Genomic DNA, 20,164 nt, shown 5'->3' on the forward strand with positions numbered 1-20,164 from the left:
ATAATAATTAAGCAGTGCTCCTACAATTGAAATCGATGCCAGGATCTTACCGCGCCGTTAACCTACCACCAACGACCTATACATACACAAGCGTAGACGTATAATATAATATTATTAAACGAGTACACGAGATTCGTATCGTTAACATATAATATTAATATCCACTGGAATAAACTTTGCAGTACAGGTGTTCCACAACTAAACCGGACGGTGAATTATTCATATCAGGTTCAGAACAATTAAGTCGATAATTACTAATTTACCAAAAGTATCGTGCGGGTTTTAGCGAACAAACAGAACGCGTATCCGCGGACGCGTGCTTGGCCGACCGTCCGAGTTCGGCCGATGCTTTTTGCCGAAATTACTGTTTTACCGACGTTTACTTGTTTTTCGTACGCGCGTAATAACAACGACGAATGATATAACTCTTCTATTGTTGTTGTTTTTTTTAATTTTTTTATTATTATTATTATTCGACCTCTGTTCTTCCGTTGGATAACCCTGACGAGTACATATTAACTTCGATCTGTGTTTGCACACGAGTCGGTACGAGAGTTTCGGGAACATTGGCAAACCACAGACTCATCTCCCGTCGACCAAATTTTGATCCCATTTCGTAATATTATATTTATCATGTGTATTATTTTACTGCTACGATGCGTTCATCGTATAATATGTATAATATGTATCATATAATATATTTGCTCATTCGTACCGTGACGTTGAATTTGTTTGATGCCACGCGCATTTGATTATATTAATTTCATTAAAATCGACAAAATTTGATATACCTCTATACCATTATTAAACGATTTACGTTTTAAAAGCTTAATCTAATTAAACCTGTGTTTTAATTGTATTATACAATTCATAACATTTTTGCTGTTTGCAAATCACAGAAACCACAGTAGTTCTACCTAACACAAATGAACAGCCACGGTAATATATGAAAAGGTTTATTATACATATAAAAAAAAAAAAAAAATAGTCATCGTTTGAATGACAAACTGGGTATTTAACGAACTGACGAATGAAGCCTCTACCATAAAATATAAAAATAAAAACCCTATTCATTGTAAAAGTGTACTTGGAAATAATATTTACGCATTGCACATGACTTTAACAAGTGCGTACGTAGAGTATAAATTGTTTAGAGGTCAAATTATTATTGCGTTCGCAAAAGCGTGAAATGTCTATATAATAATATTCTGTGCGCAACAATAATCAACGGCCTTACACAACTATTCGTCGTTACTTTCACCCTTATCGGAACCACTTCAAAACGTCTGCCCTTTAAACTTTTCAAGCGACTTTTACTTAAATTATATATACACACATATACTACACAGAATACGCGCACACCACCACTCTTCCATTTCAATTTAGCACGAGTTCTCTCATTTCCGCAATATCGTCCTTTATGAGCTTCCACCGGGCCAACTTTGCATAACTAAACAAGCAGCAAAGTTTAGGAGTTTGGGTCAACCTATCTTCATTGTAATTTTCTAAACTTCGAAACGACCTATACAAACTATTGGAATTGAAATGGGTTCGTTGCTGTTGTCCATATACTTTAATCATTTCAGATTTTATTGGTCATTAAAAATAGACATGACATGTCTATGCTATATAAAATCATAACTGAAAAATACGTGTTAAAATTGCACTGTGTCTATCCGTTTATATCAGTAGGACATAAGTGTAGTGGAGTCTTCGTGGTACCACTGAAAAATTATTATATTTATAGTATTTTGTATGAATTATTATTAGATGGTGACATTTGTATGGTTATTATAATCGCATATAGTATGTATACAATTGGCACGTGAACTTATGGTGTTATAAATTTATTATAATTATGTGTCTAAAAAATGTATACATCAATTAAATACTTATATGTTTTTTAAGCGATTATTTCAAATTGAATATTTTCAATCAGATTATGTTTATTGGACATAATATACTAAATATTATAGTTTAAAAAAATGTACAAAAATTCTTATCAACATATCAGCTAGACCTTTCCGAAAGAGATTTGGATTTTAATTGAATTAAGGTGTATAAATAAATATTAATTTTATATGTCTTACTACTAGAAATTACTGTGCAGTAGATTAGCTATCACCGTAGAAGCGACGTGGCAATTTATTTTAGAAACATATTCAGCAAATATTACATACAGTGATGTAGAGTATATACTATATATATTTATAAATAATTTCAAATAAAAAATTCGGATTCGTGAACATATGATAGGCTGATATAATAATATATTGTATATATTTTATTAGTTTTTATAGTTCCTACTTAACATAATACTATACATACCAAATTCTTATGCTGATTCGTTTTGTAAATTCGTATATACGTGCCTGGTGTTTTTTGAGACCTAATGTAAAACTCAAAAAGATTACCCCATTATAATTCATAATATTGTATTACTGAAATGTCACGAAATCATAACCTTGACAGTGATGTAGTGAAATTGCCTATCCAGAGTGCCGGGTTATTATTTTATTATTCAATTATTTTAAATATTTTACATTATTTTATATTTTATAATTACATAATACATAGTTTAAGTAAAAAAAAAAAAACATAATATAATTAGTTTATTTTCCAGTATAAAAATTACTCATCTAGAAAATTTCACAATACATTAAACTGTATTTTATTTATTCATTAAGATGTAAATAACCACCGTTAAGTCAATCAGTAAATATATTATTTTCCACTACAGCGGACACGGGGTAATTACATGTGTTTATATTAATATAGAACAAGTACTAAGTAATAGTGTAAACAATTAATATTTTAAACAATAACTAGTTGGTTCTAAACTTATCTTAGTTTGTGCAACTAAGTAGTTTTATTTTAAGTAACATAAAAAAAAAAATAGAATAAAGAATTAACGGTCGTTGTAAGTAGGTATAACAAATTATGTGTTTTCATACAAAACAAATATTTATGTATAATTTAAAACAACTCACTCTTGTTAAAGAAAATAACTAGTTATTACATTAAAACAGTTATATTATTTTTACCAACTACAGTGAGCAAAGTTTAGACAGAAAAAAGTAATTGCGTGTTCGTGTTTAATATAATGTACGATTGTATAATAAAATATATTACTTAATACCTTCACAGCGTGGAGCGCATTTAGAAAACATACTTAAATCGATAAAATATTACTGTTTCATAAAATCTAAAATATTTTTATAACCATTAAAACGTGTGTAATTTAAAGTAATATTTTACACAAATAAATATTTTTTAACAAATTTTATTTAATTTATTAAAAAAAAAAAAAATAAAAAATAATCAACGAAATAGTCCGTTTGGATTTTTAAAATATCTATCGTTAGAATAAATACTCACACAGACGTCTGATTTCAACCGAAATATGTCTATGCATGAAAAATTTGTTCCGAACATTAAATTATTATACTGCATGCGTTTATTAAAAGTTACTGAATTAAAATATGAAAAAAAGTGTGAAAGAGAAATAAAATAAAATATTAAGGACGAAATATACCAACAGGATATTGTGTATACATGTTGTTTTGTTTGTGGTCGGCTTTTGTAACTTTCTACTGAGTTATGTCCAACGCAATCGGATCGAACGGCACATGTTATTATTCGTCGCGATCCATTTTAAAAGCCGCTAAACGAAAGAACGGCTGTTGGACGGTCTCCAACTTATCAATAAGTAGTATTTTCTTTTACTTGCTGTCAAAGAATTTATCGATTCCCATTTTCACATGTGTAATATAATATTATTCTTGTAATATTAAACAGCATACCCCGTTCTAAAGTTCAGCACAGAGGAGTCTTCTCAGTTATTATAATTATTGTTATGATATGCGTAATATATATACAATATACATATTATACACAAGAGGTACACCCCTCTTTCTCTTTCTCTCTTTCACTGGGTGTGTTTTCGTTATTTTCGTGTGTTAATTTCATACGTGGCAATATCCCTTCAACTATTCATTGACATTTTAATTGCACAACGTGAAAATTTCATTTTCGAAAATACCACACACGTATATTTTTGACCGCGTACAAATTAATGTGAGTGGTTTGAAAAATTAATTTCACAAAGATAGGTACAAAAACAAACCATATCAAGTTCTGAAAGGTAAGTTAAGTTATGTAAACGTAATCCGACAGCCGGCGAAAATATATATACAATATTATTCAGTACGTACATAATTACGAATTTCCGTGCTATAGTGGATATATATATAGTGTATAGAAATAAAGGATGATTGTCCTGCGCTGTTTATTGCTTTATTATTGTGTTATATGATTATATTACAAAGTAGGATTTTTGTTTTAATTATTTCGTAACATTTATCCTTTATCAAGCACTTGGGAAATCGTGAAGAAATCTCTTTGTTTGGGGATTTGTAATAAAAAAAAAAAAAAACAAACAATCAAATAAGCGTACAAAATAATACAGTACAGTGTGTTTTAAATATATATATATATACAAATAGGTATAATAATCTTTTTCTTTGTGTGCTTTGTATAAAATATATAGCAAACGGCGGGGTTTAGTGTCTCACTTGGCGAGATACATCAGCTCCTAAGTAGAGTAGAGAAAAAACCTATTACACATTATAATATATTATGATTTTTTTTTTTTTTTTTTTAATGTCTATGAATTATTCTCAGGCCGAGAGATAACACGTAATCACAATAACCTGCAAAATAAAGAAAAAAGTCTCTCGCCGTCTTTTCAGAGACCACCTCAAACTGCTCCTAAAACAATATACACTCCACAAAATTCGATAAAACGAGACAATCGTTATACTATGCACGGTCGTCTTGGATACGTCACGTAAATAATAATCGTGTTTCGTCGTCAAACACAAACTATCGCGACGAGTCCGTTATATTTATTTATTATTATCATTGTTGTTTATCATGGTACACTAACGACCCACCGTCGATGTTCCAGCTATGTGGTGGCTAACGTCTACAGCGTCGGTCATGATTGAATCGAAGTTTTAATCAGTCGCACCGTCATAATACAATATAAATAATTATACTACACATGTCATGATCTATAGGGCTGCGAGCAAAACGCATTATTCCTTGTTTCGTTCACGGAAGATGCCATTTACGTCTCTCGACTATATTATTATTATTACTTTTAGACGATGTGTGGAAATAATAACATATAAACTCGGGCACTCGGCACAGATTCTTAAACAAATCTCAGCTTCCACAGCGTTTTTAATATATTATACAACAAATAATGCAATCTTTTTTCTTATTATTTTTTCTTTTTCAAACTTCTTAAAATGTGTTTTAATACATTACGACTTGAGTTATTTTTATTGCAGCTTTACGTCACACAAATATGTGTTTTCACCAAAACGCTGGAACAGTTTAACGTCATTTGGCTAATGTCGACATTACCAAATTTCTAACGTTAGGGGCTCGTACATAGCTGTACATTACTATAATATATACAATTACGTTTTTACAAATTGTGTTCATGCTACTAATGAGTGTCCGCGATGTTTACGGCACTTGAGCTTCGAATGTAGTGAGGCAATAAAATAATTATTACAATTTTAAACGTCTTATGAAATAAACAAAGACCATGTAATTTATATATAAGAATATGTTTAATTAAGTTTACTCTGAAGGGATGTGAAACACAACAACGCCATTGAAAACTTAATTGAAATATTAATATTCGTAAATATTACTGATTAACTTTACATGTTTTTTTTTTTGTAATTTACGGGCTTAGATATTTGTTTTTTCCTAACCAAACAAAAACAGAATATCATCATCAACTCAGAAAACTTTTGGATAGTAATAAATGTATTTTATGGTATATTCTTACCCGCTACGATTAGGATTTTGTTCTACGCAGTAACGTCTCAAAAAATACGATTTTGACTTTTCCGAATCCACTGTTACCCGATGTTGTGATACCTTGTAAAAAACTAAAACTTTTTTACAATATATTTCTTGAATAGAAACGTTTGGCACTGGTACAAGCAAAATATGTAATAAATCAACTGCGTTTATATTTATTTTACTTGTCGTTTTAAATTATAAAAAGTATTGGTTACAGTAGAATGTAGATCGATACACACAAACGTCAATCGCACGTCAAAAGCGGTTTAAATATACTAAATCGTAAAGAATATATTTATAAATTGAATTACATAAGTTATATTTGTAATATGCATATATTAAATAGGTATTAAGTATATTGGGATAAAAAAGATATGTAATAATACACTGAGAATTTATACTGAAATATTTTAAAAAAGAATGAAATAGTTTTTACCTTTCGCATGATAATCATATGGGAATTTGTTTGAATTCCACATACCTTTTAGGATATTACTGTAAATATTTTAAATAAGATAGTGAACAATAAATCACAATAATCAATTAGTTAAGTGGTTTTCTATATGGTTTCAAAAATACATTTTAGTATATTATATTTGGAAATTTGGAATGTATTGTAAATTGAAGATTTATATTGTTTGACTATCAACGGTAATCATATATTTCTTTTTCGAGTATAAGACAAAGAAAAAGATTTATTAGCCTAATATACGATCAAAGTCCTTTAATATATAGGTTTCATTAACTATTGTACTAATAATATTTATTCCCATTTTTTGTTTATATTTATACCTTAACAATTATTTGCTATTATTGAATATTGCACAGATCCACCTAAATTTTTAATGTTTCAAATTTAAAAAAAATAGTATAAATGCATTACTTATATTGTTTTCTTACCCTCATCACAGTTTAACTATCAGAATTTATTGAGCTTTGTATTGACTTTACGTACGTTTTTACATAGATAAATTATTATACTCATAAATAATAAATTGTAAATTATGATGCTCAATAAAAACGAAATAACAACCACAAACAATAGTAATAATAATATAATAATTTAATAATACTAAAAAATAATAATAATGGAGTAGTTGATTTCCTGTATAATAGGAGCCTTCAAATGTATTTCATTATAATTGATTAATAGTTTAATGTAATGAATATGTTAAATTTAAATTCAATGAATTTTTTGTTAATTTATAATCATTGTAACCGGAAAACAATTTTAAGTGGTGACGGTATATCATGATTTATTTCTAAAAATCTATTATAATTTATTTTTGTTTCTATTAAAATATTAAAGTTTTAAAATTTTTAAAGAGATTATCGATGACATTCTATAAAACAAAATGAATAGCTAATAAAACTGCTGACCTTATTTTCTAATTTGTTTTATAAGACGGTTCTTTTTTCTTTCTGTAAAATAAAGTAAATTTTCATATTTTTATATTATTTAGCTTGTATTTTGTCTCTCATAAAAATCAAATTATAACTATCTTCTAACCTAAAATTAAAAATATATTCTTATATTTTTTTATAAATGTAATATTATATTATAGTTTTTTTAACGTCATTACAGATTTCCAATCAGTTAAACGTCAACGAATTAGTTTTCACACATTAACAATTCAAAAAGTTACGTTTAACTTGAAAATTTAAAGTTCATAATATGGTAGTTTGGCTTGACCAATAATCTGAATTTATCATACTAGTGTAGTGTTTTTAAATTTATGACATTTGTGTATAGGTTTTTATCATTGAATTATAATACGTACCCAACAATACTCCTAGTTAGAGATTTGCCATTTTTAAATAAGTATACTTATTACTTATTTATTATAATAAATTGAGAGCTAGCAAAAAAATAACAAGTGTAATAAGTATATTTATAAAAATAAATTACATATATATTACAAACTTTTCAAGTCAAAATACTTATCGTCATTATTACATTATTACTATTATTATTATTGTAGTAATTTAACTTTCAGCCGTTTATAAAATTATTTTTATTATTTTTAAATCTAATTGATAACCGTTTTTACAAATCACTTTACGTAAAATAGGTAGATGACAAGACAAGAAACTGTGTGTTATTTCATTTGTAGATGTAACAAATTTCCGACCAATGTGATAACGACAATCAGCCTATATGGAGAGGGTAAATAGAAAGAAATATCGACAAAAATCAGATAAGGAAATATTTCCAAATATGTGAATAAACTTGAATCGTTTTTTTTTTTATGTACCACGCAAACGTTCATCGAATTATACGTCGTACACTTAAACCCAAAAATATAGTTTCAGTAATTTATAAACAAAACATACAACAAACCTAACCTATGAATAAAATGCAATTTTAGCTCGTGAACGTATTTAAATTAAAATCATCTCATCAAGTTTCTGGGACAATGAAACTCCGTTAATAATCGGTTTACTATTGGTAGCTACTACCTACACACATTTTTTGACTTTTATTTCATAAAATATAATATGTAACTTATTCAAGTATACGAAAACAATTAATTCGTTTGCTGCACACCACGCTGTTGATATCTTTAAGAGAAAAACTTAGAACTTGATATTATTAAAACTGTATACAAATCAGCGTCGCGTGAAATCGACCATGTGGTGTGGTATTATATTATACGGGTCAAGGAACACACGCTGTGAGTAGTCATACATATCATGGTAATATAAACGTTATTAAATACGATAAGAAGAATAATTAATATACACGATGTACATATAACATTGCAACACACTGTAATAATTTGCCCACTACTGCAGTGGTTATTAAAAAATTAATTTACTAAAAATGTATAAATGTCATATTATATGGTAATTTTTTTTAATAGTATTTTTGCTCACAAGATTATTATTTTTTTTAATTCCTTTGATTTAATTGTTAACATTAAAATGTTATGAAATAAAAAAAAATGCATGTCGATATTCAATATAATACTTTGTATACAATAATGCATACAGTAAAAAATAATAATATTTAGTCTTTACTTCTGATATTTCTAAATGTTTTTCTTTATTATCTGAATTGTTGGTCAAAATGTTAATTTGATAACAAGTATGATTAAGAACTACCTATGTATCGTTTTATATGTGAATAGCTTTGGTAAATTGGATTCAATTTGTTGTAAACCATTTCTGTAGTTTTATAGTATCTGATATTTACAGCGATGAGTTTACTAAACCTCTTTTATCAACTTCTATAACTGTTTACTTACGATAAAACTATTTTTTATCCTTATGACTATTTAAACTAATTTATTGGATATGAAAAATGTATAGAATCATTTCCTTTTAAGGCATTCACTTTACTTTTATCAATAAATAAATTACATTAGTTATTTTTCTTCTGTTATTCTTATGATATTTTATCTGGTATTTTGTTTTTGATATTATATTACAATTATATCAAAACTTATGTTTATATAATATATAGTGAATTTACGAATCATTATTTTAGTGTGTGTCTCGTTAGTTTTACAATTAAATTTGTTTCCGGTTCAAATATTTTTTAGATACTTTATACTGTTAGAAGGTATTCACTTGAACTTCTTTTCGAGTACAAAATTCTGTCTTTATTAATAACATACTTTAATCCTACATATATAATATTTATCTTTTATTTTTTTACTCTACTTGTAGAAACATAAAGAGATCTATAATCTTAATCTTGACTTTTGGACCAGAAACCCACTTGCTTTTTCTTTTGATGTATTAGTCATCTCATATAGACTATTGTAGTTTATTTCCGTACATTTAAGTATGATAGAATAGTTGTTAAATAAAAATAATGATAATAAACCATATATCTACCACAAATTTCATGGGTACTTTTTATTTCGCCTGCATTTTTTTTTCATATGTATATTTTATTTATTTATAAAAAAACGGGTAGGTGTCTTGAATAGACAAATTGGTATAAGGTAACAAAATATAACATGGAAGAAAAGAAAAAAATAATAAAATACAATTAGAATACACACTTAAAAATAATGACGTATCGTAGATAAATACCTAAATATTTCTATAATATTCAAATATATTTAATGCATGTTCTATAAAGTATATTAACTTTCATTTAACCCGTTAAATTTTTTGATGAACATTAACTACTAAGCGTCTCGTATAACTTAGCAGCTTTTAACAGTTTGTCTAACAAGTAACAGTAAACACATTTCAGAGAGATTGTGAAGTTAAACTAAACAAAAACTGTTCCAATGAAAACCAATAGTTTGAGAGCTCTGTAAGTAACACTCTTAATGCGTGCATAGTGCCTAAGAAACGAGGTGAAAGTCAAGCTAAGATTATTTTGTATATCGATTCTGTTTTTATAGAAAGTTAGTTAGACATTTCAGAATCATCAATAGTAAATCAATCATAAATAAGGAAAAGTAATTGATAGTATAACCTTTGTTAAATATAATTTGCCGATATTAGTTAATATTCAATGTAAGACAAAATTTTCATCCAATTTAATAAAAATATTAAGATCATGCTAAATTCTAAAAATAGAAACAGTAATTATCTTCAAAAATATTTTTATATCATACTTCAAAACTCTAACTGTATTTAAGGAATAAAATGTTTGTTTAAAAATAAAGGGGAAGATGTGGGAGATAAATATCACTCGTAAAAGACTCTTATGAAAATATCGTTGACTTTATAATAAATAGATTAATCCACTGAAACTTGTTTTCTAAAAAATAATTGCAACACAAAAAAAATAATTACCAACAATCTCTCGATTTGTGCAATATACTGGAAAGATAACTTTATCATTAACTAAATCTAAAGCCCAAAGTCGGTTAAATGGACATTAACTATTTATTTACAAATATTCGGTTTCGAGTAATAGTAAATCCATTCGAACAAAGAGCGCGTGTTGTTTATTAGTTAAATTTGTGTTTACAGAATGCTAAATAGCATTTAATACTATTAACACAAACGATATGTGATATGTGACTCAGGATATGAATAGTCATGATATCAAGGATGGTATTATACATTTTAAGATAAAAGTAGTCGAACTCAATAATTTCTATGATCAGGGGAAATTCGTGAATAAGGTATATGAAAAAAAGATCAAAGAGGATAGAACATAAAATACATATTTTAAAGCAGTTATTCTTTGTACGAATAAAATGTTTGTTAGTAAATCAAACAAAACAAAAAAAAAAAATGAATCTGTTATTAGCGCATTAACCGACACGCGAATATCATCAAATAAATCCTATGATACAGTTCAAAAAACGTAAATTACGAAAATTATTTTTAATTACAAAACTCAAAAATAACTAACCTTTGAAGAATTTTTTTACAACCACATCTTAGAAATAACATTTTACCAGTTCACGCATTACAAAATATTGTTTGTTTCCGGATTAACCGAGTTCCGTTTTGAATTTATTGTTCGTCCACGTCTCAAATCACTGTAAATAAAAATAAAAATTAAAGTTAATAACATTATATCTGTTTTGTTTTACAGACGCCGATTTACCAAGACCACGGCGGTGGTGACCGTCTTGGGCGGGAGACAGGCTCATCCTGACGCGGGCGTAGAGATCGTCATGAAGTTCAAATCGACAGAGACTGCGACAGGACTAAAAATTCGCCGCCGTCCGGGATGATGTACGCCACCGATACAATGCCGACGACCACGAGGACGAAGATGATTTTCGCGGCAGCGGTGTTGGCCGCCGCGCTGGTCGCGGCCGCGGGCTGTCCGCTCGGATGTACGTGCAAGTGGAAGGGCGGCAAGCAGACGGTCGAGTGCGTCAACCGAAGTCTGACAGTCATACCGGCGGGCATGGACGTCGGCACTCAAGTGCTGGACATGTCGGGAAATTCGATGGATTCGCTGTCCAGGGGCCGGTTCATGTCGGCCGGGCTGTCAAACCTGCAGAAGATCTTCATGGCCCGGTGTCGGATCACGTACGTGGACGACGCCGCTTTCCAGGGCCTGTCCAACCTGGTCGAATTGGACCTGTCCGACAACGGGATCACTGACATTCCGACCAAGTCGTTCGACGATTATCCTCAGCTGATGAAGCTGGTGCTGAGCGGCAACGCGGTGACCGTGGTCCGGACCGCAGCGTTCAAGGTGCTCGCCTACCTCACGGTGCTCGACCTGAGCCGGTGCCGGGTATCTACGATCGAGCCGGGCGCGTTCGACGGCCTGCACAACATCGCGTGGCTGCGGCTGGACCACAACCAGATCATGAGGATCGAAGGCGCGGGCGGCGCGGTCGTGTTGCCACTAACGCTGCACGGCATCGAGATGCACCACAACCCGTGGTCGTGCGACTGTCGTCTGAGAGACGTGCACCGGTGGCTGAACAACAACAGCGCGCCGCACACGGTCGAACCAACCTGCCACGGACCGGACCGGTTGCGCGGCACCGTCATCCGGAAGTTGGCCACCGAGGAACTGGCGTGCGCTCCGGTGGCGGTGGCCGCGTCCCCCGAGTACGTGGAGACGGACGCCGGCAAGAACATTACGCTAGCGTGCAGGGTGACGCCCGTCGGACAGGCGCGAATCTCGTGGTGGTTCGAAGGTCGGCAGGTGGCCAACGGCACCGCTGTGGCCGGCGTGGAACTATCCATCGAGGACGCGGGGCCTGCGGACAACGGGACGTACGCTTGCGTGGCCGAAAATCAGGCGGGATGGGCAGCGTGCAACTTCACGGTGCGCGTGATCCAAGAACCGTCCGAAGTGGCGGCCGGTTCGTATCCGCCGGACGCGCCTCCGCCCGCTCTGTTGGCCGTCGTGCTGGCCGGTGCGGTGTGCTTCGTGGTCGTGGCCGTGGTATGCGCGGTCGCCTGCCGGTTGACGGTGACGAAACGCCGGCGGCGTCGCGACCACAGCGGCCGACCGGCTGGCAAGTCCGGAGGAGCGAGTGACGCGGGCACCGACGACACGTCCAACAGCGGACAGGGATCAAAGGCGACGTCCAACATCAGACAATCGGACTCGGTGAACCTGACCGTGTCGTCTACCGTCGACGGAAAGTTGTCGTCCGTAGAAGACGTGAGCGTGTACGGCGAGTATGACGCGGCCGCCGGCCCCGGGTCGTCAGCCGGTTATGAAGTGCACGAGGTGCTGCACCACGTGGGAGGCGGTGGCGGTTACGACGCGTACCAGCAAGTACACGTGGCCGCGGGACATCCGGCCGCGTCGGCCGCGACCACCACCTTAGAGGCCAACCCGGACCTGATCAGCGACGCGTCCACCGTGATCCGGGACAACGTAGGCGGCGACTACTGCGACGCCGGCGACGAAGTGTACAAGATAGCCGTTCCACCACCACCTTCCGGCGGACGGGACTTTTGGAGGAGTTCCGGTGCGAGCGGCATCGTTTATCCGTCGGCCGGCGGCTGTGGATCGTACGAATTGCAACTGTCGCCCGGCAAGCTGGCCGCCGCCGCCGGCGAACCGTATCCGGCAGATTACGGACTGCCCAAGTTGTCTTCCGGCCAGTATCCCGTGCCGGCGCCTCCGTCATTGTACAGGACGCTACCGCACCGCCGAAACGCGGCCAAACCGCAAGGCCGGTCGTGCCAGGAAGCCGAGTTCGTGCTGTTACAGCAGCATCACCATCACCACCACCATCACCACCAGCAACAGCAACACAACCAGCACCACTTGAACCGGTACGAACCGCAAAACGTCCGATACAATCAACAGGGATACCCGTATCCGGCGGCCGCGGTGGCCGCAGACGCGGCATACTACACGACATCCGCTTCAGCTTTTTACGATCCGCCTTCGTTGTCGAACGCTTCTGCGCAAACGCTCGACGACGAATCGATGGTCATGGTCATGATGATGCCACCGCCACCACTAGTGACCGGAGCTGCTGCATTACCCGCGACCGGCAGGCAGCCGCAACACGCTGAACACGCGAACCAACACAAGGCCGTCACCGCCGTGCAAAAGCAACCGGCCAACACGGAGAGCCCGGACGAAGGGTACGTGGGCGAAGGTCCTGACTCGTAAACCGGCCACGAGCCGCGTCCGGATGTCCGTCCGCCGACGTAGACTCCGCAGAGGTTGCACACTTGACGAAGGACGCTAGTCATTTTCACCTGTAAATAATGTGATAGTGTAATATTGTAAGATGTTATCGTTGCATAAGCTGTGAAATATTTATATCGTGCGTACTTGTTGGCAAGTCCGACGAGACGTCCAACAGGTTCAACCGCAGAAATAGCGTTGTAAAAATATGACTTTATCGACCGTTATACACATTGTAATATAGACCCTTTCGGAAAATGTCCACCAAAACGATTTACCCCGATCGTTATGCAGTAATCGAATGGCGCACTATACTGCATCGTGTAACGTAATAGTTAAACGATGTTATTCAATTATAAAACTTACAATTCTGCACTAGATAATATCGAATACGTAATATTTAGTTCCGTGCGAATCCGACACTAATGAACACGTAATCTGCTTAATTTTATGTGTTTGTAAAGTTCTCTATATTAATGTACCTACTAAATGTATTTTATTTTTTTTTTCAAAAAAATGAATTTATGTTATGTTTTTTAAAAGCAATATTGTGTTTTGTGCCGAATTCTGATATTGTCGAAAACAATAAATTATTGTACGAAATAATTATTTTTAGCACGATTTTATTAATTTTGATTTACAAATAAAATATTTCAGTCCTAAATTATTATAACAAAACTACACTATTTGTAAACAACAATACTGTTGAGAATCATTAAGATTCTTAAAGCGAGTTTTTATTTAATATTTTCCTTTTACATAAAAACTTTTCCGTATAAAAAGATTGAGATTTTCAATTCATATCATTATTATCTGAATTAAATTCGACTTGAATTATTATACATAACAGTTACTTTTTAATAAAAATAAATAAATACATGTCCACTGAGTACTCGCACCAAAAACACTTTTAAATGTATTTCCTTTCTCCTGAAAATATAAAATGACATAATAGAATATACAAAATAAAAGAATATATAAACTATAATAATATGACAATCCATAATTATTACGGTAAAAAACACAACAACAAATCAGTTAGTAAAACGAAACTCTTTTAAACATTGCATTGTACTTGGCTCAAATTTATCTATTATTTCCTAAACGATTTGGCCCTATTGAAAATACAATTATGCCTTAACCTCCCTTTTCATTTTCATACTTTACCGTAGATAATTACAGTTAGTCAAACATGTTTTCATATGATCCATTCACTAATCACTTTCGGGGGACATATTTTGAGGTATCAATGGGGTGATTGACCTGATTTTATTTTAAACTACTACGAATTCTTCTAGTGAATAAAAACATGATCATAATTGAATTTAAATCCTCAGTTTTAAATAAGATTCGATGAGACATTAAAAAGTGTAGTCAACTATCGTAATATGTACATATTATATAAAAAAAATGAATAGTATATAACTCGTTAATATTAAAAGAAAAAATACTCATCGTATAAATCACTACGAACGGCTTAAATGGAACGCAACACTAGTATTGTACAGAAAAAGCGGGAAACAGTGAAAAAATAAAAATAAATCTGCTGTGAAAATTTACGTTCAGAAATGTTTAGTGGATTTATTTTAAAGTCTCAGACACGTGCGGGACTACTCTTTTCCACGAACCTCCGTGCTTTTTCGGTGAACCGATGATTTATAATAATTTTCCGTGCCATTAGGCCCCGGCATAGCCATAGGATTGATGTAACAATAAAACGCTTAGTTGTCCGAAACTATGCCGGCGGCCTATATTATAATAAAAAGTGCTTGGCGCATTCCACCCCGTTCGGTTACTCCCATGTTGCACATTCCAAGAAGGGGAATTTAATTTCAACTAGTCCAACACGGTGCCGATTGTAAATAACCCAACAATTCGATTCAATACTGTTTTAGAAATAACATGCTTCGTATCCATGAAATTCAGTTTTCATGAAACTGTCTCGAGAAGAGAGCAGTAGGAAGTAATAATTGTATGTGTCTCTTAATCGAACAAATAGTTTTATCGGTATCTACATTTTTTTTTTTTTTATCTCCCGAAGATAACACCAATTTTCTACGGTCGTAAAAATATTATAAAATACTCCTATAAAAGTAAATTCGGTATAGAGTTGAATATATTTAGCATGTAACTAACACGTGTTACCAACATTTTGTTACTTACATGTTAAATATTAAACGAAACATGGCACGGTGAAGTGTGAATCAGACATAACGCGTTTAAAAAGCCTAATTATTTTAAATCATTATTTGTAATAAAAATATAGCAAAACTGATATGCATTTATGTATATCAATGATCTTATTTCATGTTAATAATATAATATATATATACTGTTAAGCTATACCTATATCATTGTTGTATATTTACGTGTATGTTAATTATTGTAGAAATAATATGTTGACATGCCAATTCAATTTGGCGTATTGTTATATTGTATTAATCCATAATAATATATAGGTTCCCATTAGTTTTATCATCAATGGAATTTAAAATTAGTGTTTTTTTTACCAGAGAACCATGATAATTTTACATTGTATATGTATATGTATTATATAAAAATATATTATCGCTGATTATGATATTAATGGTTAAATAAAAATAATAATTTATAGTCATTTAAACAAAGCATTTATTATTCGTTAATATAGTTTACCTACAACATTACTATTCAAATCTACTATTCAACTACATCGTTACTCAAATAGTTCCGTCTAAAACTTATAGTGGTAATCAGGTAGGTGTTTAACGCCGAAATATGGTCAAAAGGCTCATCATTAAAACAGTACAAGGTAAATTTCTAACTAAATGTGACCAATAAATAAATCAGAAGATAAAACTTCAAGCGATTGTCCAACCACGAGTTCAGGGAATTTGGAATGTATATTTTACTGTTCGCAAAACATTATGGTCATAACTATGGGAATTAATTAAAAAAAAAAAAACAAATAAAAGTTTGTTTCGACCAATTAAAGGTTTTAAGTGTATTAAGCCAACTACAACAACAACTAAACCGAATAAAAAGTGTATCGCAAGGATTTAATAATATGAACATTATTTTTAATTATCCTTCATGCTGAATAAATGAGCAAAAAATATAAAACGACTGGTCTCATAAAAAGCAAGATTAATGCGAGAAATATTATGTACACTTTTTTTATATTTTAAATATAATATTAATCATTATAATTTTATTTTGAAATGTAGATGCACGATTTATTAAAAATATATATACACAATATTCAAATGCTTTTACTGTATTGATTTAATTTAAATATTACTTAATATAACGTATATTATAGTATTAATGGAGGAAATCAATTTATTAAGTTACCTCTCATATTTATGTGTTCGCCGTAGTTAAAGTGAGTTGTATCGAAAAAGGCTACTCCTCAAATTTCATTTTTGAATATACGTAACCGAAGAGTTATCGAAATAATTCAAACCAAGAACGTGCATATGAACGATTCTAAGTATAGCTTAGATTGGAATTTCATGACTACAAAATTCAAATCATTTAAAATTTAAGCTTTTATCTCAAACTTAAGTATACATTATCATAAATTGATGTAATATATTATATAATATGTTACAATACTAAAAAATTCGGTTTCTATTATAAGTAGTCTATTTCTTTTTGTTTTTAAAATCAAATAAATACAAATCATTAACATCTACAGATATAAAACTTGATATAATTTATATCCTATCAACATAAATATATATACATTTATAATACATTGTTTCCTAATAAATTATTCAGGATTCTACTGTCAGATTCTGTAAGTTGTTGGTTTTATAATGACATCTGGCGTTTTATAGAAACCCTTTCAGAGAAGTAAAAATATCCAAAAAGTTTCATGCAAAACTATAAATTATTTAAATATAGATAAAAAAAAAATGAACACAAATTTATTGCACTTTTGATAATATGCTGTTTTTAGAATTCAAAACAGTTTAAGATAACCGTGAAGAAATATAAGCAGTAATTTAAAATAAAACCCAAGCCAATATTGAGTAAATTGAATTTAAAGTATTTATGTAAAAGTATTTGAGTAGTTGGGTATATATTTAAGATATATTTAAGTGAAATTAATTAAATAAGTATTTGAATACATTTTAAAAGTATTCAGTTCAATAGTCTATTCAAAATAATGTAAATCAAGTAAATTATTTCCGCTATTTGTTTTTGAGAAATACTTTTTCCATAAACAATTCGTATAATTTGTTCAAAAGCATAAAGAATTACGCTTTTCTAGAAATAAAAATGCTTAAAACGACCCCATTGTCAATAAATAAAGTTAATTTGCCAACGTTATACGTATATAAATCAGGTTGTGACATAGTTTGTGGGCCAACTCTAAAGTACAGAATAATCTAATAATTTCATCATTCAAAAGTTGAATGTTATACGAAAACCGTCTAAAGGATTCTAGTTAGATTTACTAGAACTTTAGAGCGTTATTACTCAACAACACATTTATAATACTAAAAAAGATAAAATTCTAATGGCGGTATTTTTCTAGATGCTTTAAAATTTTAGACTTTAGCCTATAATGACATAATATGTAGTTTGCAGACAATAAGTTTTATTTATTGTTAGAATTTTAATATGTGAAAATGTTGTAAAACAATAATTTTGGTCTTATCATTAATGTGTAATTTAGTTCATTTACTTCAAAAATTGTCATTTTATTAATTGCGAAAAATTGCGTTAATATCTTACTAAGTCACGTGGGGCATTAGTTTTGATGGAACCATAATTCATGCTAAAGCTGCAGACTTCAGTTATATAAACCCAAATGATATAGCTTTGTAATACCAAGATAATATTATTATTTTCTTACCATATTTGATTTATATTATATTTTATTTTTTATGACGTCAGTTATATTAAACATTTTAAAACGTTTAGTCGATAAGATAAAATATATTACCTACTTTGTACATAATAATAGAAATTTATATTTAAAAAAAAAATTAAATACCAGTGATAATATATATATATATATATTATATAAGTTACTAAATAGTATATCAAGTATCGGCTATTAATCGTATAATAATTAACTGTATGATGTGTATACAAGTGTAATTAATTAGAAAATATATTATTTTCGTAACTTTCTGATTTAGTAACCATTTTATAAACGATTAACTTACGATACAAGGTACAATCCTATTTTACATTAATAATAATAATGATCTCAAGAATAAAATACCTTCAAAATTCACCTATAAAACACGTTTAAAATTATCGATTAAATTATTATTTTTTATTTCAATAATCAATAAATAATAATTTTATACATTTTTATTTTATAACTGAAACCTAACCTTATATCAGTTTAATAGATAATGTAATACTTTAGGCGTAGATGCACGCCTATGGTTATATTATTTTAATTTAATATTATTCACCTAATATTACGTTCATTTAAAAATATATTTATATGAATTAAATATAATTTATTTGAACGTTGTAATTTTTTATGTTTAAAAAAATAGCAAACAAACAAAAAAAAAAAATTTTTGTCAAAGTAAAAAAAAAAAAATATTTAAAAAGAATAGCTCATTATCCAAATCATTCGAAATATTTTTAGTCTCTTCTAGTGTTCTCTTTTTCTCGTATACCCAAAGTTCATATTGGTTATTTATCACTATGTTATTAATCTTGATATCTGGAGTTTTGACGGGCCCCGAATTCGGAGGAGGCCTTCTACAACAGTTATCTGAATTATGCATGACCCGGTGTGGAAAACTGTCGACGTTTGCGCCGCGCCATTTAACTTACATGTAGTTTGAGAGCATCGTGCAGAAGATTTCGCCGCATATTATATACACGGTTACGTTTAGTGTGTGTGTGTGACTGTGCGGCGTTTATAGGATATACGAAACGCACACACATTTATACGTTGTAGCGGTGTGCTATTCAAATGAAATCGTAAAGATTGCGACCCGACAAGGGCATAGACGCAAAAGGATTTATTTTTTTATTTTTTTGTTATATGACATCGTCATATATAGATCAAAAAGTATACGAACGTCCCAAGCAACTTACATATTTTACGTTGATAAAATTACGATGTTGACTACGCTCGACTACTTTTTCGATTAAATCGCGTCGGCTTCATATTCCCGATCCCGATGTTTATAAATATATATGTATTTTTTTTTTTTATACGTAGTTCAATTTATTTTGGAAAATAACCGTTATTGGTTTAGGTTATTTAGG

At 31.8% G+C, this 20,164-nt stretch overlaps 1 protein-coding gene across 3 annotated transcripts in view; it reads left to right on the plus strand.

Annotated features, from left to right (window-relative positions):
• Positions 1 to 15,328, plus strand: part of LOC114128483 (leucine-rich repeat-containing protein 4B-like) — a 283,831-nt gene extending 268,503 nt beyond the window's left edge. For all 3 annotated transcript variants that reach the window (XM_050204262.1, XM_050204264.1, XM_050204265.1), the window contains one exon: positions 11,402 to 15,328. In XM_050204262.1, coding sequence (XP_050060219.1) covers positions 11,540 to 13,912 — 2,373 coding nt within the window. In that variant the 5' untranslated portion in view covers positions 11,402 to 11,539 and the 3' untranslated portion in view covers positions 13,913 to 15,328. The remainder of the gene's footprint in view (positions 1 to 11,401) is intronic.
• The last annotated feature ends 4,836 nt before the right edge of the window (positions 15,329 to 20,164 follow it).

This window comes from Aphis gossypii, chromosome 3 (genome assembly GCF_020184175.1).
Source record: "Aphis gossypii isolate Hap1 chromosome 3, ASM2018417v2, whole genome shotgun sequence".
Lineage (NCBI taxonomy): Eukaryota > Metazoa > Arthropoda > Insecta > Hemiptera > Aphididae > Aphis > Aphis gossypii.